General features: G+C 36.1%; 2 protein-coding genes across 2 annotated transcripts in view; one reads left to right on the top strand and one right to left on the bottom strand.

Annotated features, from left to right (window-relative positions):
• kcnc3b (potassium voltage-gated channel, Shaw-related subfamily, member 3b) overlaps positions 1-12610 on the top strand; it is a gene marked incomplete at its 3' end in the record, with an annotated part of 51843 nt that extends 39233 nt beyond the window's left edge. Inside the window, exons 5-6 of the mRNA XM_081352611.1 lie at positions 1914-1934; positions 12456-12610. Of these exons, the coding sequence (XP_081208737.1) occupies positions 1914-1934; positions 12456-12610 (176 nt within the window). The remainder of the gene's footprint in view (positions 1-1913; positions 1935-12455) is intronic.
• Positions 12611-14389: 1779 nt separating this feature from the next.
• Positions 14390-21899, bottom strand: LOC308682850 (uncharacterized protein; the record flags this gene model as incomplete). The annotated part of the gene is made up of 5 exons (XM_081352792.1): positions 14390-15676; positions 15768-15851; positions 19533-19580; positions 19662-19735; positions 21718-21899. 5 exons carry the CDS (start codon positions 21897-21899, stop codon positions 14655-14657), a joined length of 1410 nt encoding a protein of 469 aa, XP_081208918.1. The 3' UTR covers positions 14390-14654.
• Between the last annotated feature and the right edge of the window lie 2614 nt (positions 21900-24513).

A 24513-nucleotide genomic window follows, 5' to 3' on the forward strand; every position in this document is an offset into this window, starting at 1 on the left:
TTTTTCTTTAATTTCTTTATTTTTAATTTTTTACATTTTTTTGCATGTCTAATTTTCCATAATAATACACAATTTCTCCTCCGTTTCTTTCCTCACATTCACCATCCTCTTCTTTTTGCCATCTATATTCCATTCTCTCAATTTCTTTTTTGCATTGCATTTTCCTTGGTCTTCATTTTCAGTGTCAAACCTTCTGTTACCTGTTCTGTCAACTCCAATGACCACACAAATCTCCTCTCCATCCACAAAAACGCACAACAAATGACACGAACAACGTCCGATCCATGCACGCACGATTCTCAGAACCCGACATATCCCTGGTTGCCGTTCCCTCAACACAACCCGACTCCATTTGGCACAGTTAGATTTAGGATATCAGCCGACGGCCACAAATCCTCCCACCACAGACGAATGGTATAAGCTGGAAGGATATTAATGCAAACTCCACCTTGGCATGGATCAAACCATAGTGATCAGAGGTAAAGACCAACCACAGAAATAGAAACATACAAACACATGCTTCGATAATTAATGATCTAGGATATTTGACACAACTACACACACATTTACACCTGCATGGGTGTTTCGTTGTTGACGGGTGTAATTTTTCGTGTTGATGTTGTGTTGTTGTCCTAACAAACTGTCATTAGTTTCATCTGTTAAAGGAAATGAATCTAATGTTGTATGATGTTACTGAATATGAGTTTAAGTTTGGGTTTCACACACTCTCTGACACATAGATTTGCTCTTGTATGTTTTTGCAGATTGGCCACCTCTTAAATTGCTGACTGTCCCACTCTGGACAGTCAATGCCAAAAATGTCTGTGCACTGGGGACAATTTATCACCCACTTTAACACTCGGCATGTAGAAACTCAGCACAAATCTTACTGTAAAAGTGTATTTTTCTGTGTAGAGGACAGTAGACTAGCAATCAAATGTGTTTAATGGAATATTCCAGGTTTATTTTTAAAGAAATAAATACTTTTATTCAGCAACGACACAGTAAATTGATCAAAAGTGACAGTAAAGACTATTTTAATGTCACAAAATATATCTAATTCAAATAAATGCTGTTTTTCTCACTTTCTTTTCATCTATTCATCCTGATAAAAAAAAAGTTGGATCACAGTTTCCACAAAAATATTAAGCAGAAAAAAAAAACGTTTTTAACTGATAATAATCAGAAATGTTTCTTGAGCAGCAAATCATCATATTAGAATGATTTCTGAAGGATCATGTGACACTGAAGACTGGAGTAATGATGCTGAAAATTCAGCTTTGATCACAGGATATAAATTACATTTTAAAATATATTCAAATAGAAAACAGTTATTCTAAATTGTAATAATATTTCACAATATTACTGTTTTACTGTATTTCTGAATTAAATGCAGCCTCGTGAGCGATTGACCAATCAGATTTGAGTGTCACAGAAAGATGCATTGCTCATTTTATCACTCTAGTTTCAAGCCATAACATGCAATGTTTAAGTGTTAAGTGTTTCATACAATTTAATAGTTGCACTTTGTTGATTTGCTGTGCTGTTCATGTCTATGACTGTGAACGAAACCAAATGATTAGGTTGAAAATAAGCTGGAATATTCCTTTAAAGATCCTTTGAAATGTTGCATATACTGTATATACGTTCTTTGCGATGTTACTAAAGAAGAGAGCAGAAACCCAATCTTTGCTCGGACGTATTCAGGTCTGTTACACTAACCTCATACTCTGTAATGAGAAAAACATGCATATGGGACAAAGTTGGACACTATAGAGTTGTGTAACAAAGATTGTTTTCAATGTCATATGAGATCCACTGCAATTACAAATGGAACTGCACCTGCTGCAGTGTGTGTGTGTGTGTGTGTTTTCAGTGGGATCTCACACGCTCTGTATTGTCTTTTTCTTCAGGTTGTGTCATATCCCGCGTTTGTATGTTGGCTTCTTCATATATTCTCTCACTGTTCTACTGTCTCCCCCGTCCTCCTCCTCCTCGCTGTGTGTGTGTGTGTGTGTGTGTGCGTTGTGTTTGTTGTGATGTGACGTCGCTTATTGTGTTTTCAATGTGTTTCCCTCACTCTTCCGCTGACCTTTAACCCGCACGTGCGCACCAAGGCAACACGTAAAAATGCACACACATAGAAAAACGAACTCGAAGGTTGCTTGGGTGTTCGCTGTGCTGAGTCGAACCACCTCAGGGTTAAAGGTCAGGGGTCGATAGAGGTCAAGGTGAATTCAAATGAGCACGAGTTCTCGGTTCTGTGCCATGCTGCAAACACTGCGCGGGCAACGTTCACTCAAAAACATATTTGGGCCTAAATTTAAGATTTATTTATGTATTTGAATTGCATATAAATTTTTTACACTATGCAATTCAAATACATAATCAAAAATTTAGCCTAAATATTTTTTGAGTGGATGATGTGGGAAAAAGCAAAGACAGATGGAGAGAAAGAGTGTTTATGTGTGGCACAGATTCCTATGAATCTGCTCATACGACCTCAACCTGCTTCAGTTCCTAGCGTAGCCGGAATCTCCTACATGTGTGTGTGACAGTCTGTGTGTTAGCTCTTGTTTTTGAGGTGTGTGTGTGTGCTGTGTAACTGACGTCTGACTGACTGGTTGACAGACAGACACTGGGATATTTGGACAGACTCACAGACAGACTGACGTAGAGCAGGTAAGAAGGAACCGCTCGTGTTTTCCTGGGCTTGAGCAACACCTCGTCTTCTGGGACGCAGTCGCTCTATCACTTTTAACATCCAGAGACCCTAGAGATGCAGAAATAACATTATGTTAAGACCAGTGACCAGTGTCTGTTGAGGATATGTATGTGTATGTGTGAGTTCTGTTATATGGCATCTTAGCTAAACTGCCAGGCTCTGTTTCAAAACCTAGTGAGCAAACATCTACATATAGTATAGAGCATATGGAGCTACTACAATAGTTTCATTAATTACACTGAAAAAAATGATTCGTTGAATTTAATAAAAAAAAATTCTCGTAAGTTGTTGCACACAATTGATTTTAGCTACATTTAAACAAATGCATTAAGTTGAACTTAATAAATGTTAGTTCAATTTAATGCATTTGTTTAAATGTAGCTAAAATCAATTGTGTGCAACAACTTACGATAAAATTTTTTATTAAATTCAACGAATAACTTTTTTCAGTGTACATATATTGCAACCTGACACTAGAAATTAAAATCTCTCTCATATACATCTTTAATATTCTCTGATTTAAGGGTGTCATATGATGAGGAATTGTAATAAAAAGATGATTTTTTATTTTTACATTTAAAAAAAATCGTATTGCTCCATATTTATTTTGATATTTAAATTTTTCATTTATCTAATATTTATTAATTTCAATTTAACTTGATAGTCAGCGATCGCCATGAAATAAAGTCATTTTTTAAATACAATGAAAATCAACTCATTTATTTCGTTGCAAAAAAACATTTTTGTCCTTTTTGTTTCTATTTAGCTTTGATTTATTTTTATTTCATCTTTAGTTTTAGTCATTTTAGTACTTTATTCCAAAGAAACATTTCAAATTTCATTTAAATCATTTAAGTTTTATGTTTTTCATCTAATTTTTATATTTTATTTCAGATTTATTTCAATTAACAAGATTGTTTTTAATCGTTTTAGACAATAATGACAACACTGGTTTGAAAATGTATAAAAGCAATAGCGAATTGCACACCAACATTTAATATTTGGGGTTATGGGTTTGTTCAAATCACTAATTCTAGGTATAAAATAATGAAATAAGCATAGAAATAATTGATGAGAAGATAACTAAATAGTCGTGGCAAGCGCCCTAATTATGCGGCCTTGATAAGATACCTTATTTTGGCCACAACATAAGGTGGAATCATATGTAACGTTCATGAAAAACACAATCCCATAATGCATTGTGATTTTTATTGAAAAAGACATGGCATGGAAAATGGTTTCATGCATTTAAAATGCACTATTTCACCCATTATTTGAGTGTTATTTGTGCAACTGCTGACGTCAGTCCTCACTGGAATCAAGCATCCGTCGAGTCTCCCGGGCGCTTCGGCACTATTTGTGTGGTGTGTGAGTAACCATTAACACAGTTAGTGGCCATGGAGAGCATTTCAGATCAGTCACTTATGAGGTTCCATTTCAGCTAGGATGCTACCTTAGAAGCTAACAGACTATGTAGACAGCAAGGCAGCGCACTAGGGTTTGGAACAGAGCCACAGTGCCTCGTTGAACGGACATTAGACTGTTAATTGGGTACGATACAGTGAGTGTAAACTGTGTGTGCGAGTCTGTGCCAATGGGAGTCGAGTTAACATCTAAATATACTCCTGCCATCTGTGGAACCTATACAGACACACACATATTGCTCTGGATGTTAAAGCGATCTCTTCCAGTGCAATATAATCCCTAAATGCTGTTCACTGTTCTTAGAGGAGTGTGTGTGTGTGTGTGTGTGTGTGTGTGTGTGTGTGTGTGTGTGTGTGTGTGTGGGTGCGCTCACCGACCTGCCCTGCTGTAATGCTGTTTGCATGAGGCTATTTGCTCAGAGTCAAAGTCAGTATCAGACAACTGAAGTCTCTGTGAAGGATCTCTGTAAGCCATTGTGATTTCTCTTTCCCTCTCTGTGTGTCTCTATCTTCTGTTGTCTTCCTCCATGTCCTGTTGTTTGTCTTATATGTTTATGGTCTTGTGTGTGTGTGTTGTTCAAACTGGTCAATTTTCGTGTGTGTTCAACTGGTCAAAGTTCATCAATGTGGGCCACACTCGCAAGCAAACATCAGTAGTTTCATTGCAGCAACTACAATAGTTTCATAAATGATGTGTGTATTTTTATTCGAGACTAAAAGCGAATCTGATTTTAAAGGGGTCATATCATAATGAACCAAATATTCCTCAATCTTTTGAGATAAAACATTCATTATCAGAAGTCTTATTGCTATTTATTGTTTCATATTTTCATGTTTTTCATATTTTTGTATATTTTTATATTGATTGTAATATATTTTTAATATTCATAATTATAAAAAAATACATTTTTAAGTTTTATTGCTGTATATTTATTTATTTTTAAGATTTTATCATTTATTATTTTAATATTTTTATTTTAATAAGTCCAGCAAAGTTGCAAGTGCAACTGAATGTGACAATCAGCGATCACCGTGCATTTAAAAAAAATTGCTCTGTATTTGTTTATTTATTGATTTAATACTGATTTTAATAAATCAAGTAAAATTGACATTCAGAGATAATCATGCATTTTCATTGTATGTATAAAAAGATAATAAAAAACAAACAAATAACGTTTTATACATATAACCCTAACCCAATATGATATGACCCCTTTATGGATTTAATAATATTTTGTTATTGAAGCACTTTAAACTGTTTCAATATGTAAAGCGTGGGTGTCTTTCACATAACAGTCTCTCAGTTTATTCATATTTCCATTATATATACACAAATTGTAGCCTAAAGTTGCATTACAAGTTCAAAGTTATAGTCTTTATGAAAGATGCCTTGAGCAGGACATTTTTCAAAACTAAACAGGTGTGCTCTAGTTCCGTCAAGGCAACAGCATGAAATCTCTTTTTTCTCCATTAAAACAGGGTCTCCATCAGGTCTATATTTAGTCTGTGTAGTGAAGCGGTTATGCATTACAGATAGACATGTACATATTTGCCCTGATGATACCATTCAATTGAGCAATGCATCAGGAAATCTGAATTTTAGTCACAGTTTGGTTCAATTCAATTGGTATGATTTGTCATTATTTTCGAAAATATACGCGTTCGAATACGTTCGTGTCAGAATTAGATTTGGTGGATTTTATCAATTTAAATAGGATTTTTCATAAGAAATTAATAACACTGTAACATTAGGTATTATAGTAAGTATAATAAATTCTTGAATTTTGGACTAAGTGTGTTAAATTAACATTGTTAAATTAATGCATTTAGTTAAAGATCATTCATAAACTAAAATAACAGAGGGCTTTATCACGTTATCACTGAACTCATTTCATATCATCACATACACTCACACAAACAAACACACACACACTCCTTCCATGTCTATGTGTGTAGTTGTTAATGTTGCATGTGTGTGTTTGCAACTGTGCATTTCCTGTCTGCAAATATCACAACTTCTCATTTAGAAACCCATTTTTGATCTATACATTTAGTGTCATTGTTTACAGGCCTCCTATATATGGTCTAAAGACAAGCATCTCTATTATTATTGTGCCATCTTGTTGTGCTAAAAGTTAACAAGTGGCACTGATGAAGTTTAAGGACTAGTTTGATAACAGAACAGTATCAGCACATTTGATGTGTTCTCCTGTTACAGCACATTCCAGCAGTGAGCGGCCCATCATGGTTGTGGTGTTCTGTGTTCTGGTCACAAGGCGATCGATAGAGCTTAATTGTGGGTAATGTGAGCTCTCTCTATTGCTAACAGTCCAGCGGTCGATATGCCGGAATACTGCCGTAACAGCCTGAGCTGGAATAAAGCTTTCACTGCACACGTGTAGACCTAAGCAACATAAATGACAGAAAACAGGACTGGGTATTGTCACAAATTTCATAAGCTTGCAATTCGATTCAGGTCCCAATCTCGATTTGAAATCATTTAATTAGCATACATATCAGGTACTGTAAATGTACATTTTTGCCAAGAACAAAATAATTTCTATCAACTAATGTAAACTATAAGAAACCCTGTCATTAGGTATTAGGCTATAGCCTACTGTAATATTAAAGGTTACGTTGAGCTGTTGTTTACAAATTGTTTCATTGATGTCTCTCCGTCAATAAAACATTATTACAAGATTACATAAGATGTAATGCGGATTTTGGAAAGTGGTAATGTATCTTTCAACATAACTTCTGATGTTCGTGTTTATTTCGTGTTGTAAAGAGGAAATAAAGCGGAAGAGATTATCAGTTCACGCGCGCTCCGCGCTGCCGCTTCACTTGAACTGAGATCTGTCACCTCACAATAAAGAGCGCCAAGACGGTATTTATTGTTTAAATTTAGCATTAAAATTTATAGAGTTTGAAAGCTGAGCCTTTCGTGTGTTCAAGTCTTGTCGGAAAGATCGTATTGAAGGCACATCATGAACGCCACCACAAAGTCGTAAGTACGAGTGGAAATCTCAGGATTTTAATGCTGCCTTCACGTGCTATTGGAAGTATCATAGGCTACTAGTTTCCTAGTATGGACATGAACTAGGGATGAACTATCTCAAGTCAAAATTTGAATGCGATGAGCTCCTAATCGTGACTTCAGAAGTGGGAAGTAGGAAATGACCGATAGTGAAGGCAGCATTAACAGTATTAGCAAATGCTTCATTAAAAATTTAAAAAGGCACAAAGCTTATTGGGATTTTGTGGAAGGGAGGAGCGCTTCAAATAATGTGTTTAAGCCGAAAGAACCCAGCCCTAACATAAACACCCAATAACCTCAATCACACCCATTATTGCCTCAACTTATCAGGGTGTCATTGTCATCACTCATCATCATTATCCAATAGCCTAACTGATGCTGATGCTGTGGCATTTAAAAAGATTATAATTTTATTAGGGCATCTAAATGTGGTTTTGATATTTGCACACACCCTTTTTTTTTTTGTTCTTTCATGTCATTCACTCTCTTTTTAACTCTTTCCACTGTGTGACTAACACTCATCTCATCCTTCATTCGCCTCCAGGCCGTCAGTGCAGCACCAGAGTTTCTAATGCGTGACCATGGGTAGGTACATCAACTGTTTTAAATTGTTCTGTACATGTTCAAACAGGAAACACTTCTTTATGAGGTTTTCCTGGTTCACAGTAGGTATGCAAATCTTGTAGCACTCATCATAATGAGCGATTTGAACATGGTAATATTATAAAATATTACATGTACATGATAAGAAATATAATATAAACTATAATGCACTTACATTAGCATGAGAGGTATCAAAGCTGTTGTGGGTATTTAACATGGTAAATGTGTTGGAATTATAGCGTTTATTCTATTTTGTGTTACATTGCATTATTTAGTGCAATATATGCATAAATATGCTGTACTTTAAGTATATAATGTAGCAAGATATGCTATATAAACCATTTCAGGTATTAATAGGCATATTTTAGTAGATATGCACACTTAAAGCCAACATGAGATGTCAACACATTATACTTCGATAATGTATAACGTAACTTCTGGAACATGTGGATTTGTTTGAATCATGGAGATATATATATATATATATATATATATATAATTATATTTATATATATATATATATATATATATATATATATATATAAATATATATATATATATATATGACCAGGTATATTTATTAATACAGTAAATGAGATCATTTTCATTCAATACAGTAAATGAGATCATCTCGTTCATTCTTTTCACCGTGCTGTCACACAAACTTCCTGTTGTTTTAGTGGCACTACATTCTCACACACACCGAGTATCCATCAGTCCCATTAAATATATTCACTCTTCCTGTCTTATTCCACCCTCACTAATGCGCTCTGTCTCCTGAGGAATCCTTTAAAAGCTCTTACTGGGCAAACATAATAAAAAGGGCGTGTGGCTGTATGAAGCGATGTTGACCAGGCAGACGGGTAAAACAACCCAGTTGTTTTTGTTGTTCTGTTGTTCAGACCAGCAGATAAAGTAGCGGTAGTGTCGTACTGTGGTAGCGATGTGTGTGTGCTGTACTGTATTATAAACACAGGCTGTTCTGTATGTGCAAGTCGTTGTTTTTTGCGATGGTTCCCACGTCCGCCTGTGTTCGCCGTCAAGCCTCCTGGTGCATCCATCGAATCAGGGTTTTTGTTGTTATTTTTTTTTACATGTAATTTGTTGCATTGAACAGTTTGTAATATTACACAAGAATGATGCAACATTTTACAGAACAATGCCTTTACAAACTATTTGCACAGAAATTCATTGCATATCGTTGACTGTAGTTTTTGTGTGCGTGTTGTGTTTAATTGGGAATTTGTGGACATTTATGTGGCAAAGAAAAGTGTGTGATTCAGGAAAACCCTACGTTATGGGAACAAAATGTCCCCACAAAGATGGCAATATCCGAAATGTCCTTGTGGGGACATTTTTTGCTTCCCATGAGGAAAACAGCTTATAAATCATACTAAGTGATGTTTTTGAAAAGTAAAAATACAGAAAGTTTTCTGTGATGGATAGGTTTAGGGGTCAGGTTAGTGTAAGGGGAGAGAATATACAGTTGTTCAGTATAAAAATCATTTTGTCTATGGATAGTCCCCAAAAAAAGTGTGTGTGAATTTTATATCAGACCTGACTCAGCACATTTGTGTCCGAATGCATTTGTGTGTGTGTGTGTGTGTGTGTGTGTGTGTGTGTGTGTGTGTGTGTGTGTGTGTCCAAGCTGTTGTTCTACTTTCAGAGTAAAGTTGTCTTTCTTTCTTTCTTTCTTTTTTTCCTTATCGTCCTTGTTTTTCTTCCAGAGTATTTCTCTGTGGTCAACGTGCGGCAAACTTTTCCCACATTCACCTCTTCCTCTCCCAAACAAACACGCATATAGGGAGAAAGCGGGAGAGAGACAAATAAATCTGAAATGTGGGTGGAAGGTCGCTGCTAGTCACTTCACTTAAATGTTTGGTCACTAAAGCCTGACTACTAATCTCACAAAAGCTCAATGTAACGCTTTTCTTTTTTTATTACTATGTCAAAAGATGGAATTATAATACACTAAATGTATGAAATAAATGTCATGAATGTAATTTATATCGAAATTACCGTGATTCTGGGGAGCTTTATGTAAATACATTACTGTATTTGCTTATTTTATTTTAGCCAACTTTTAGGTAGGCGTTATATAAATAAAAACGTACTATTAGTTGCTTAATATTTGCAAGATTTTTTTGTTGTTGCATATTTTCATGTCATCAGCAAAGCCATAAATGTAGGCATTTTATGAGTGTGAAGATGTAAGCATAGATTCTGTTGTCATCTTGTGATTACGGTAATTCCGACAACGTGAATGCAGTGGAAGTGTTATGAATTTTTTTTTTTGTCATGATTATATTATACAAATGCAGGCTTTATGACCTTTCAGTCAAGTGAAGTATAATAGGATGTTCAGGAGGTTGTCAAAGAAACCCGCCAGCGGTCCACAAGAGCATATCTGTGCACTAACACAGTGTAGTGTAGTGTATTAATCAGCTTCTTAGGGTGATATTTAATATTACTACAGAAACACTTGGTTGAGAATTACTTCACCTCAGTGAGTAACATTAAGTCTGCTCCAAAACCTAGTGAGCCGCCTAGACATAGCTTCTGTATATAATGAAAAGTACTATATATCAATGAATGAATGATTGAATGAAAGTTTATTTATTTATTTATTCCCTAAAACAATCTGTATATTTTTTACCTTGAGCCTATATAAATTAAATATTTTTATTTGTTTGCTTGTTTAATACTAAAATGTATCTATATATTTTGACATAGAGCTTTGGAAAGACACCATATAAATTAAATATATATATATATATGTATATGTATATATATATATATATATATATATATATATATATATATATATATATATATATATATATATATATATATATATATATATATATTACCAAAATGTGTCAATATATTTTTGACCCAGAGCTTTGAAAAGGCACCATATAAATAAATTTTTATTTATTTATTTATTTTAAATGCATCAATACAAAATAAATAATTTAATTTATGTGGTGCCTTTCCAAAGCTCTAGGTAAAAAAAAATATTTATTTATTATTTATTTATTACCTAAATGTGTCAGTATATTTTTGACCTTGAGCACTAATTAAATTAAATTAAGTGTATTCACTTATTTATTCATTTATTAAAAAAATGCATCAATACAAAGTACATAAAATATTTTTTTATTTGTTTCCAAAATGCGTCAATATATTTTTGACCTTGAGCCTTTAAAAGGCGCTATATAGAATTTGTTTTATTATTATTTTTATTTGTTTGCTTATATATGTATCTATATATTTTGACATAGAGCTTTGGAAAGACACCAAATAAATTATATATATATATAAATTTATATATATATATATATATATATATATATATATATATATATATATATATTACCAAAATGTGTCAATATATTTTTGACATTGAGCCTTGAAAAGGCACTATATAGAATAATTTATTTGTTTGTTTGTTTGTTTAATACCAAAATGTATCAATATATGTTTGACCTAGAGCTTTGAAAAGGCACCATATAAATTAATTTATATTTATTTTTTTATTTTTTTAAATGCATCACTACAAAATAAATAATTTAATTTATGTGGTGCCTTTCCAAAGCTCTAGGTAAAAAAAATATTTATTTATTACCTAAATGTGCCAATATATTTTTGACCTTGAGCCTTGGAAAGGCACTAATTAAATTAAATTAAGTGTATTCACTTATTTATTCATTTATTTAAAAATGCATCAATACAAAGTACATAAAATAATTTTTTATTTGTTTCCAAAATGCGTCAATATATTTTTGACCTTGGGCCTTTAAAAGGCGCTATATAGAATTTGTTTTATTATTATTATTTGTTAGTTTTTTGATACCAAAATGTATCAATATATTTTTGACCTGGAGCTTCGGAAAGGCACTATATAAATGATTAATTCACTCATTCATTACAAAACAAAAAAAAAATCAATAAAAAATTAAGTAGTTGAGTGTTACGTCATAAGCTTAGCAGTTCATCAGATTTTGGAGCAAAGTAATAAAAAATGTTTCAAAACCCACTAACAACACTTTATACTGTTTTTTAGGTTTATAAATGTGTTGAAATGTCTCACAATGGCTCCCGTGGTTTCTTCAACAATCTCCAACAGTCTGGCCGAGAAAGGCACTTCAGCTTCTGTCTTATGTGTTGTCTAGTCTTACTCTACACTGCACTGGTTAACTGAAACACTTCATCGCAAAACTTTACCACAACTTAGTGGCAAACAATCCAGCCAGTGTTTTCTTCAACCAGTGGGAATGTGTGGATGTTTATCTGTGGAGTATTTGGTTCTGGAAAACTGTGTTTATATGTTGTGGAATTTTTAGAAAACCAATGTATGATGATTTTCATAACTCTCATTTTCCTGTTTTGTCCTGTCTTGTCCTGTGTGTGTCTGTCCGTCTGTCTTTTACCTGTATCTTCACGTTTGTTCCACTTTATATATCTACGTTTAAATTTTGCACTCATGTTTCTTTTTCTTTTGTTCCTTTCCCAATAATTCATTTTGTGTCGGCTACATTCTCACTCAAACCGATATATTAACCGAACATGTAACGCCCAATGACAATCCACCCCATCGCTCATGCTGTTCAATCGAAAAACACGCATTTAAAATTGATTCAACCTGTCACTAACAATCTGGCAGCCACCGGTTACGAGAAATCTCGCAGCCTGAACAACATATCAGGAATGGCGGGGTCGTCCCTGCGTTTGACCCCCATCACCAGCACGCCCTTTGACCCTTACGAGGCCCCGGGACCCCTCCGTCGCTGCCGCTCACCCATTCCCTCCATTTTGTAGCAGAAAAAGCGGAAAGAGTGACAGAAAGACTCAGGAAAGGAGGAGAGAAAGGCAGGACAGCCTCATACTCACATTCACAGCAATAACAATGACTGATCGCGAGCGCGTCGGTAGAGACCCGGTTTGTGAATGATCACGACGGGTCATGTTCGTGTTTGAACTGGACTTTAAGCTGGTCAATAACTGTGCGAATGGAGCAAATGCTTTGTTTTTCCCCATGCTTCACAGTAGTCTTAGAGGGAATGATTTTGATGCTCAAGGAAGATAGATTAATGCATTTTCATTTCAGATGCACTCACTACCCTTGCTTTGTGTTCAAAAACCTTCCATTTCCCTCAAACTCTGAATTAAGATTAATATTACTGTGAATAAATGTAATTCTGGACTGTAGAAAACTCACCAGAATTTTGAATGCAAGAATAATGTACATATGCAATCATTACTCTGAATAGAAACGCTCGTAGGGGTTAAAAATGAAATGTATCATGTTTGTTTGTTTGTTTTTGTTTGAGTTTGTCGTTGGACTGTTATTGGCTGTCTAATAATTTCGTTTAATTGCAAACCTATTGAATCAAAACTGAATGGGTGAAAGAGAAATCTGACAAATTGATTATTTGAGCATTCATTGCCATATAATCACTTTATTTTGCGCATAGTTCTGGCTCATCGTCATTTTTGTTTGTGTATTTGTTTATTTTGCTCATTATAACATGTTGCCAAGTTTCACCCACCTCTAAGCAAAGACTTTCAGTCCGAAAACTGAATATGAGGTGCAAAAAAAGTGTGGAAAGTACATTTGATGAAGTTATTTTTCTTTGTTTGCCATTGTGCACAGTGTTTGTGATGTGTTAGCGTAAGATTTTAAGATGATGCTCCAGAAAAAAGGGATATTGTGCAAACTCACCCACATATGCAAATCATGTGCAATATTCCACCCTAATTCATAATGCTGCAAATATACTTGCACATGTGGTGTTTTAAATTTATGTGCAAGCGTGTGATTAATCCTAATGAAAAGCTTAAAAGAATGAAGAATGGAAGATGATGAAAAGGATGTGATGATTTTAAGAGCATTTCTTGTTTGTCTTGTCAATGTTAGTGTCCTGATGTTGTTTTTTTTATCATATTTTGAATGTTTTTTCAAAGACGATTTGTTTTTGTTTTCAAAAACATTACACAACAGTTTCATTTGTATATGATATATACGTTGAGTGTTACTGTGTTTCTTTTTGGATTAATAGAACTAGACAAAATATATATGTATTCAGGTCGATGTGACCAAGCAAGTGCTTCCAGAATCATAAACAAAAGAGATGAGACTATAAGTAAATAAGCCATTTCTGAGAAAATACTTCCCTGAAATAGCAAAGAGAAAAATAATATGTTGCAATACTTGCAGAGTTGTAGTTTATAGGAAACTGTATGTTATCTAGTTTAATCATTAAATGTGATTTAGTTTCCCCAATGGAGAACAACCCACTGCTGAGACAGTACATACAGTATCAGTAAGGAGCCATTTTGTTTTAAACATGGTTCCTCTGTCATGCAAACCTGGATCCCATAATGTTCCCGGCGTCATGCAAGATTCAGTCGCCTTGCAGAATCCCTTCTTTCCCAAATCAATCCTGTTTTCCAATTTGGAATTGCTACAGTTTCTATGATAACCAAAGTTTGGTGGGATAGAAATGACATGTAGATGGGAGCGAAAAGGCATCTTTTTGTTCGCAGATTCAAAATGATATTGTCACGTGAGATACAAACAAAACCGAGGACTCAATTGCAGCCAAAACAAGAAGAACTTTAATAAAAAACACAATAACAAAAATACCCACGAGGGGGAAAAAAATACAAGAAACTCTGAAACAGAACTGGGACTGGAAACAGAACACCAAACATAGACAACGTAACCACACAAGACTACAGACACAAGGAGACTAAATAGGGGAGCAAACAAAGGAGGGTAACGAACACAACAGGTGGGGCAAATTAACCAATAACTAGCTAACAAGACAGGCGGGGCTAACAATGAACATGAGCACCTGACTTAACATAACCAACACCCAAGTGCAAAACAAGACAGGACAGACATGTGACATAACCCCCTCCTTAAGGAGTGGCTTCCAGACACTCCACTAGAACGGGGGGGACAGACCAGGGCGGGACGGGGGGGGACAGACCAGGGCGGGACGGGGGGGACAGACCAGGGCGGGACGGGGGGGACAGACCAGGGTGAGACAAGAGGAACAAACTGTCCATGGGAGGGCCAGGGTGGAGACTTTCCCTCGGGCGGCCACGGCGGCGAAGACCCTTCGGGCGGCCACGGCGGCGAAGAACCCTCGGGCGGCCACGGCGGCGAAGAACCCTCGGGCGGCCACGGCGGCGAAGAACCCTCGGGCGGCCACGGCGGCGAAGAACCCTCGGGCGGCCACGGCGGCGAAGAACCCTCGGGCGGCCACGGCGGCGAAGAACCCTCGGGCGGCCACGGCGGCGAAGACCCCTCGGGCGGCCACGGCTCAGGAACAGGAACTGGCGGCACCGTCTCAGGCACTGGAACTGGCACCACCAACTTAGGCACTAGATCTGGAACCAACGGTTCTGGAACAGACCCTGGCTCCGGCTCTGGAACAGACACCACCGGCTCAGGAACAGACACCACCGGCTCAGGAACAGACACCACCGGTCCAAGTGTGTGCGTAGCCCACACACACCACATGGCTGTGGCCATAATGGCCAGTGTCGCGGTCACTGGCTCCGGCTCAGGAACAGACACTGGCTCCGGCTCAGGAACAGACACTGGCTCCGGCTCAGGAACAGACACTGGCTCCGGCTCAGGAACAGACACTGGCTCCGGCTCAGGAACAGACACTGGCTCCGGCTCAGGAACAGACACTGGCTCCGGCTCAGGAACAGACACTGGCTCCGGCTCAGGAACAGACACTGGCTCCGGCTCAGGAACAGACACTGGCTCCGGCTCAGGAACAGACACTGGCTCCGGCTCAGGAACAGACACTGGCTCCGGCTCAGGAACAGACACTGGCTCCGGCTCAGGAACAGGGTGGTTACGTTCTGTCACGTGAGATACAAACAAAACCGAGGACTCAATTGCAGCCAAAACAAGAAGAACTTTAATAAAAAACACAATAACAAAAATACCCACGAGGGGGAAAAAATACAAGAAACTCTGAAACAGAACTGGGACTGGAAACAGAACACCAAACATAGACAACGTAACCACACAAGACTACAGACACAAGGAGACTAAATAGGGGAGCAAACAAAGGAGGGTAACGAACACAACAGGTGGGGCAAATTAACCAATAACTAGCTAACAAGACAGGCGGGGCTAACAATGAACATGAGCACCTGACTTAACATAACCAACACCCAAGTGCAAAACAAGACAGGACAGACATGTGACAGATATAAAAAGAGGATATATGTGACCCTGGACCACAAAACCTGGGTACATTTTTTTATATTGCCACAAATATACCTGTGCGCCATGTGACTGGTTTTGTGATCCAGGGTCACATACTGTATAGTCAATAAAATCAATAAAAATTTTTTGAAGAAATTAGTACTTTTATTCAGCATGGATGCATTAAATTGATCAAAAGTGACAGTAAAGACATGTTTTGTGAAGGTTAATGTGACACTGAAGACTGGAGTAATGATGCTGAAAATGCAGCTTTGATCACAGGAATAAATTACATTTTAAATATATATTAAATAGAAAGCAGTTATTTGAAATTGTAATAATATTTCACAGTATTATTGTTTTTACTGTATTTTTCATCAAAGAAATGCAGCCTTGGTGAGCAGAATAGACTTCATTCAAAAACATTAAAAATCTTACCATCCCAAACTTTTGAATGGTAATATAACAGTAAAGTTGTAGTAGTGTTGGAAACTCAGAATCGAAGACCTCTCCTGGTTTTTGCTTCGATGAAGGAATAAAAAGTTCCCAACAGTAGATACTTATTCTGTGCTAAATTCTAAAATTATATTTAATGCCATATTTTCTATTCAGAACCGAAATGTCAAAAAATATGGAACCCAAACAAAGTTAAAAATTTTTAATACTTTATTTTACTTTTATTATACTGTACTCGCATTACCCAATCTGCAGGACGATTGAATCCCACACAACATCGGCAGCAACCCTTGTTAAAATGTCTGTATTTTAACATGTTTTTAACTGTTGCGGGATGCCAGGCCTTCTCATACACTGTGAAACCAGAGACTTTCTTCCACTAAAACTGATTAGTCTCCATTAGTTATGGATCTCTAGTGATTAGTTAGTTGAGAAGATTCATTCTCTAGTTAAAAAAAAAATCTCTTTCCTCCATTTGTAAGTAATTGTTGAAGTTAATATTGTGCTGTTCTTGTAGTAATCGGATGTTTAAAAATGTTTAAAAATAACATTTTTTTTCTTTGACTTGTGTATTCCATGTAGTTGTGCCCTATTACAACACTGTCAGGTCACTGAAACACATCGAACATGTTTATATTAAAAAAGCAAGACCCCTCTATGAGGATAATTTAGGCTACAGTGTTGTTGTAGAGACTCATACACTGCTAGCTAGATTTAACTAGCTTCACCTGTTAAAGCAAAGCTTCTAGGCCGACATCGTAAACTTGATCTGTACAAATCTGTATCTACACGAGTGAATGCCCATTAAACTCATCTCTGCCTTTCTCTTTATGTATGCTGGTTGTTCTTTAAAGATTGTATGTGTTATGTTGACATCTATGTAAATGAGCTTTTGTTTATGGTGTATTTGTGTGTGTGCATTTTCAATTTCTGTTTGCATATTAACAGGAAAAACTATTTCTTTCCATAACTGAAATGCACTCATTCACCCAGATAACGTTTGAATGCTGTATATGTGTCAACACTTTTTGACCGATTTATTGCCTCTTACCTAAACTAAAACCTGCTAACAAGAAAGGGTAACACTTTACTTCGATAGTCCGCTTTAGACATTCAGTAGTTGCAAATTAATGAATTAGTTGACATGTAGTTGCAAAGTTACTTGTAGTTACTGACTATATGTAACTTTTCAAGTACGTCAACTTATTCTACTACTAAACCTAACAGTCTACTAATACTCTCATGAGAGTTAAATGACATGTAGTTGCAAATTGATGAGAGTTAGTAGACGTGGTTGCAGATTAATTAGTTAGTTGACATGTTGTTGTAAAGTTACTTGTAGTTACTGACTATAAGTCTTTTAAGTGCATGTCAACTTATTCTACTACTAACCCTAAGTCTACTAATACTCTCATGAGAGTTAGATGACATGTAGTTGCAAATTGATGAGAGTTAGATGACATGTAGTTGCAAAGTTACTTGTAGTTACTGACTATATGTAACTTTTCAAGTATGTCAACTTATTCTACTACTAAACCTAACAGTCTACTAATACTCTCATGAGAGTTAAATGACATGTAGTTGCAAATTGATGAGAGTTAGTAGACATGTAGTTGCAGATTAATTAGTTAGTTGACATGTAGTTGCAAAGTTACTTGTAGTTACTGACTATAAGTCTTTTAAGTGCATGTCAACTTATTCTACTACTAACCCTAACCGTCTACTGATACTCTCTTGAGAGTTAAATTACATGTAGTTGCAAATTGATGAATTAGTTGACATGTAGTTGCAAAGTTACTTGTAGTTACTGACTATAAGTAACTTTTCAAGTACATGTCAACTTATTCTGCTTCTAACTCTTAACAGTCTACTAATACTCTCATGAGAGTTAGATGACATGTAGTTACAAATTAATGGAAGTTAGTTGACATTGACATGTAGTTGCAAAGTTACTTATATTTACATGTCAACTTCCAATCTAAGACCCTAACCTAACATACTCTCATTACTTGAGTTACTTGACATATAGTCAGAAATTGAGTAACTTTGCAACTACAAGTAAGTTATCAAGTACATGTCAACTTATTCTACTAACCCTTACCTAACAGTTTACTAGTACTCTGAGAGTTACTTGACATGCAGTTGCAAGTTAATGAGAGTTAGGTGACATGTAGTTACAAAGTTAATTATAGTTAATCAGATATCTAAAGTAGACTATCGAAATAGTGTAACCCAAAAAAATATGCACAAAAACATAGGCATAATTTGAGGCATAATTTCATTGGCCTGAAATGTTCAGTTGTTTATTTTTTTTTTTTTGTTCAAATCTCATAATTTGACTCAAACTGACAAATTATTCCGCTTATATTATCATATAGTTGAATGAATTATCTGTTAACTGAATTCTTGCAGTACATGCTTAACTTTTACCAGCGATTCACAGGTAAACCCTCCCCAGCTTTCTACTGTTCTCAGATATAATCAATAAGTTTCCTTTATCAATAATAATTTAGTAGCCTACTGTATTTTTAAATTGATCTAGAATGTATCTGGGGTGGACTATTCCATTCCTGCTTGATCTAGAAAGTTAATTGGACACATTTAGTTAGTCAAGTGTAATCTTCAGCATCTTTAGACTTCAGGTTAAACACTGTGTGACGCCATTAATTGTAATTAGCACCTGTGTGTTTTCTCCGGGACTGGACTTTTTCACCCCTGAGAAGATACATTGCACAGTGCATGCATCTTCATCTTGAGATCTGTGTGTAGAAAAGTTTTAACCGTGTTTGTCTCAAATTCTTTTCTTCTTCTTTTTTTTTTTTTTGTCAGTAACTTTGTTTTTGTGTGGTTTCTGTAAAATCATTTCTACATGTTACGTTTTCTGTGATTTTTTTTTTTTTTAAAGCATTGCATAATTAATTCTTGTTTCTAACAAAATCATTATATTTCTGTTTTTGTCCACAGTGTTAAGTTTCTAGCATTTGGCAATTCTTTTAAGGAGACACAGTTAGTCGCTGAATCCTGAAAACTTTGCAGATGGGACCGCACCATCCATACGGGACGTGTGAGGAATGTCGGAGTGGCAAGAGGGTGTGACTGGAAAACAAACAAACAACAACAAAGGAAACTGGAAATTTCCGATGCCGAATCTTCACACGGTAACCAAAGCAACCTCACCGAAATTCCGGATCACTCCTCTTTCTACAGACTGACTGACATTACAGCAACAAAACCGAACATTGCACTGACACCTGAAAGAGAAAAAAGACTCTTAAAGGAACGAACGGAAAAACATTCCAATGTTTTAAGATCAAAACACCAGGCGTTTTGACTGCCGCACTCACCTGGGCCCTGAGTTTCTGTATATTAGTCTATATGTAAGAATGAAGGACCAAGTTAGAATAATTATGTAGCATTTCTGCTAAGACCCTGTAGCATCTCTTGGCTGGGAGAACTCTCCGACAGACTTTTTACAGACTGATATTCATCGACCGTTTGCACAGAATGACTAAAAATGACTTAGTCATGCACATTTTTTTCTTTTCCCCCACTCAGCATATTAGCAGCAAAGTGTGTTGTCCGTGTATTGCCGTGTGGTAGTTCCCACTCCCCGTCCGAGAAAAGTCCGAGTCTTACAGTAGCTTTTCTTTGTGAATGAATCTAGAGCACTGAAAAGTGAAACGCAGCACTCTGCTTTGGTAACAGATGTACGTTGCTATTCCCAAACAGTCTTCCAGGTTTTTTCCCGTACGTTCGGGGGAGGCAACATCGAAAACACAGTCCCGACAGACCAAAGCCCAACTGTGACCAAATAATGTACGAAAGCTAAAACAGCACAAAATGACTTTAGATGTTCCCTGTCAGATCTGAACTCTTCGTCCCTTTAAATATGAACGGATTGGCTGTTCTGCCAGGGGTGCTGTCTCTAATTCCCAAAAAACCCTCAAATTGAGGACTTTTCCCATGGGAATCCTCTCTGATTATAGAGGTTTATTATGTGATTTATTTTGTGATTTAGTATAGCTAATGCTGCCATAGATTATATACATGCACATGTGAGTGCTTGGACCAATAACTAGCGTTTCGTCTTCATGGAAAGAGGGTATAAAGGTCAGGGATATGCAGAGACATTCTTAAAATCTCCCTTTCTAAAAAAAATCGTCTATGTACGACTTGTCTAAAATTGCCTTCAGAGTTTCCCTCCATCTCTGTCTCGTATTCTCTCCTATTGGCTTGACTGCATGTTCCTTCTTAACTAATCAGAGGGAGCGCAGGAGGTCACGCCAAACGAATCAAGAATAAATGTACACAAAAAAAAGAACAAATTTATATTTTGATAAGTAACATCTCCATGGTTCACGAGGCATGCGACGCCACCGATGTCCGAATGCGACTGTAAAAATGCAATGCCGTCCACCCTACGAACAACCGCAGCGACTTACACAAAAAAGAATAGAGAAAAGAATATTAACGTGCTCTTTTGGAGGGAGAGGCTTCATCAAAGAGATTGTTTCCTCGTAGACTGAACTGTGAGAAAATGGATGTCAAAATATATGAAAAAAGAAAAACTCTCTCTTTGGAGAGAGAAAAATAAAATAAAAAAATGCATTTTTGTAACTTTGTTTACCAGCATGAGACTTTGCATGACTGTATTTTCTGCTAGCCCTTGAAGTTGGAAGTGGGGAGGGCTAAAAAAAAAATAATTAAAAAAGATATTAATAATAAAGATGTTAATAAAAATAAAAAACATGATATGCAATGGATATTTAAGAAAATAATATATTTAAAAGAGCTATATTTTGTTTTGAAATAGAAAGAAAATGTGAATAAATTCTGACTGCGAGTTACACACTGAACTGTTTTATTAGTTTTAGATTTAAAAAACAAAAAAAAAACAAATCTCAATGCCACCAAAATCTGTTCTGCTACATACTGCCCCATGTGACATTCCCGTTCGGTTTCATTTCTTCCATCGAAATGCCGCCTGGACTGTATATTTTGGTTGCGTATCTCTCTTTTTTGTGGGGTCGTCTATCTATCTAAGTGTTTGGCTAATGTTTGTCTGCGTACAACATTAGTTTTCTCTGTAGCCATGATAACAACTGTGCTGATGCTAGAATCCTCTGTAAGCGGGATACGGCGTCTTTTCCCACATGCATCGGGGCTGATAGCGTTTCATTCTCAGTTTGAGTTCACCTGCTCTCATTGGCAATAATATGAATGATAATCCGACGGAGATGTAGCAAAGGCAAAGTGGAGGCTCGTATCAGTCTCAGCGTCTTCCTTACAAACGGATGCAGTGTGGGAAACTGTGTTTTTGTAGAGGCGTTGTGTCTCTAATCTCAGGTGAAAAACGTGAATGCTCAGTTCCGCACCAGACCTCTGCCTGCCCGTGCAGCCATTTTTCATCTTCATCTCGTCTGATTGTATTAAAGATCCTCTGAAAGGTGTTTTGCAGTCATTTGTTGATGTATTTCCTGTTAAAACAGGAAGTTTGGACACAGGGCTCATCCCTTTATATACATAGCCATTTGTCTTTAGCCTTTAGCTTAGCAAAACAAGACGCTTGTACAATGGACCAAATCAATAAAAACACTTTTCAAACCAATAAATTCTTCAGAGAACAATTTTAAATGTCATTCTGTGATATTAGCTACAGAATTAAAATGTCTAATTTGGTGTTTTAAAATTGTAATCCAACTTGTTTATCATAGAAGTTATTTTTGGTTCGAAGGACACCTTAAAGTTAAACCTTTAGCATTTAGCTTTAGGCTAATGCAAAACATCACAGTTGAGTTGTTATATAGGCTACAGAATTATAGTTGCTAACTCTAATCATGCTAATTTGGTGTGTTAAAATGCTAAGTTTTACCCAGCTTGTTTATCTAAAAGTTTTTTAGGTCTCAGGACATGAGGCAAAAGCTAAATCTTTAGCATTGCTAAGGCAAAACATTTAAGTTGAGTTGAACATGCTTAGGCCTGTTTGGTATTTTGTAATAAACTCCATTACAAATTCTAAGCATGCGTATGTGGTGTCCTAAAATGCTGTGTTACCCAATAGAAGTTTTTCTTTATATATCTCAGGACACCAGGCTAAAGCTAAACCTTTAGCATTTAGCTTTAGCCTAATGCAAAAACATCACAGTTGAGTTTTTGCTTCAAATCTGGGCCTCAGTCAGTAGCATCTTTAGCATTGTAGCACAGCAGCTAATCTGTTAGCATTTAACACAAGGGCATTTACAAACTAATAAGTTATATGTTCATATTATTCAAGATTGCACAAAAAGTGAGAGTCAAGTGAGTGTCACACTTGAGCCACATGTGAAGCAAGGTTTATAGACTACTGACATATAACAGATGTGCTAATCAATACGCTACATAGGATGACAGGGCAGATAGAAGATAAAAGATGGATGCTGGAAGCCCTTGACAAAGATGCTTGATGTGCCAAGTCTGCAATTGTAGATGAAAAGCCTCTGCTAATTAGCAAGTCGACAGAAATGACTGAAAGACAGAATGAAATGAATATGAGAGACTGCGAAGGTTCGAGCAGGCAGCGGTCCGGTGTCTGGTGTGAGGGACGGTTCGTGATATTTTGGGTGTGTTGATATCAGCGGCTTCTGATATATGGAATGCAGATGATGGAAGTGGACAGTACGACCTTCAGGAGAAAGACAATATGACACAGCTTATATTTTCGAAACTTTACCAAGCGAAAACGAGATGTCTCCGGCCTGGGTCACTGGGTCCTTTCCCAGCCCAGAAAGAAACCTTATAGCCCAAATAGGTCTTTGTTTTTTCAAAGTTGTGCATATTTATAGTTTTATAAATGCTTTTGTTTATAATTATCAATTTATTGAATAATTTATATTTTATACAGAGTTTTTGTTCGGAGTTCATCTCTTTGTTCCATTTCAAAGATTGTTCATATTTTTTATGACCACTTTGTTGTTCACATATATATAGATATATATATATATATAAAAGAGCCTGTGTTTGGTTTTATTTTAGAAGGTGTTAAGACCACTTTGGTCCAGGGGTCACAGAGTAACGCAGAATAAATAATTTAAAGCATGCTTCCAGCGAGAACACGACGACACATATCCGCATCAGTTTGATTTTGTTTTATTCCCAAACATGTTCGATTTCTTTCTTTTCAGGACGAGTCAAGCTTGTCTCTCCATCTCTCACTCACATTGAAGCACACTGCCCTCTTAAAATGATTTGGAATGATAGATCTGTCTGCATCCGATTCTTCTCGTTCGATTTACTGTGCCTGCTCTTGTATCCAATGTCAAGTTTGATCACCTGTTTCTTGTGTATTAAGTTTGATTTGATGTACTTGAATTACAGATATGCAATCACCACCTCTCTGACCACTGCCAATCATCCCGATCAATCAACATGATCAGTAATCAATATGATTAAAGTGATAAACAACCTTGATGTGTTTTTATGCATTTTTTCTTCTTAAGAGACTTCATTAGTATGTATTAATGCACGCTGACACTTGCATACTGAAAGATTAGACAATATTTTTCCACCTTTTTTAACAAGATGAAACTGGTGTTGGGTAAGTAAGCTTTTTATTCAGCAAGGACATATTAGATTGATCAAAAGTCCTCAAATAAATATATATATATTTTCTATTCATCAAAGAAACCTTATTTAATCATTTCTGAAGGATCATGTGACACTGAAGACTGGAGTAATAATGATGAAAATTCAGCTTTGATCACAGGAATAGGTTACACTTTAAAATCTATTCAAATATAAAATATTTCCTTTAAATTGTAATATTTCACAATATTGCTGTTTTACTGTATTTCTGATCAAATAAATGCAGCCTTGATGAACTTCTTTTAAAAACATTAAGAATTTTGAACACTTGGTAAAATGTGGCTTAATAGTATAGTGTCCTCCTGAATATAAAAATCATGTTTTATCAAACAATTGTTTCTTTCACTTCAAGTCCAGGGATAATGGGTTGGGTAATTTCTTGAGGAATTAATTTACTACAATGTTTACA

This window comes from Scardinius erythrophthalmus (assembly GCF_964197995.2).
Source record: "Scardinius erythrophthalmus genome assembly, chromosome: 22".
Lineage (NCBI taxonomy): Eukaryota > Metazoa > Chordata > Actinopteri > Cypriniformes > Leuciscidae > Scardinius > Scardinius erythrophthalmus.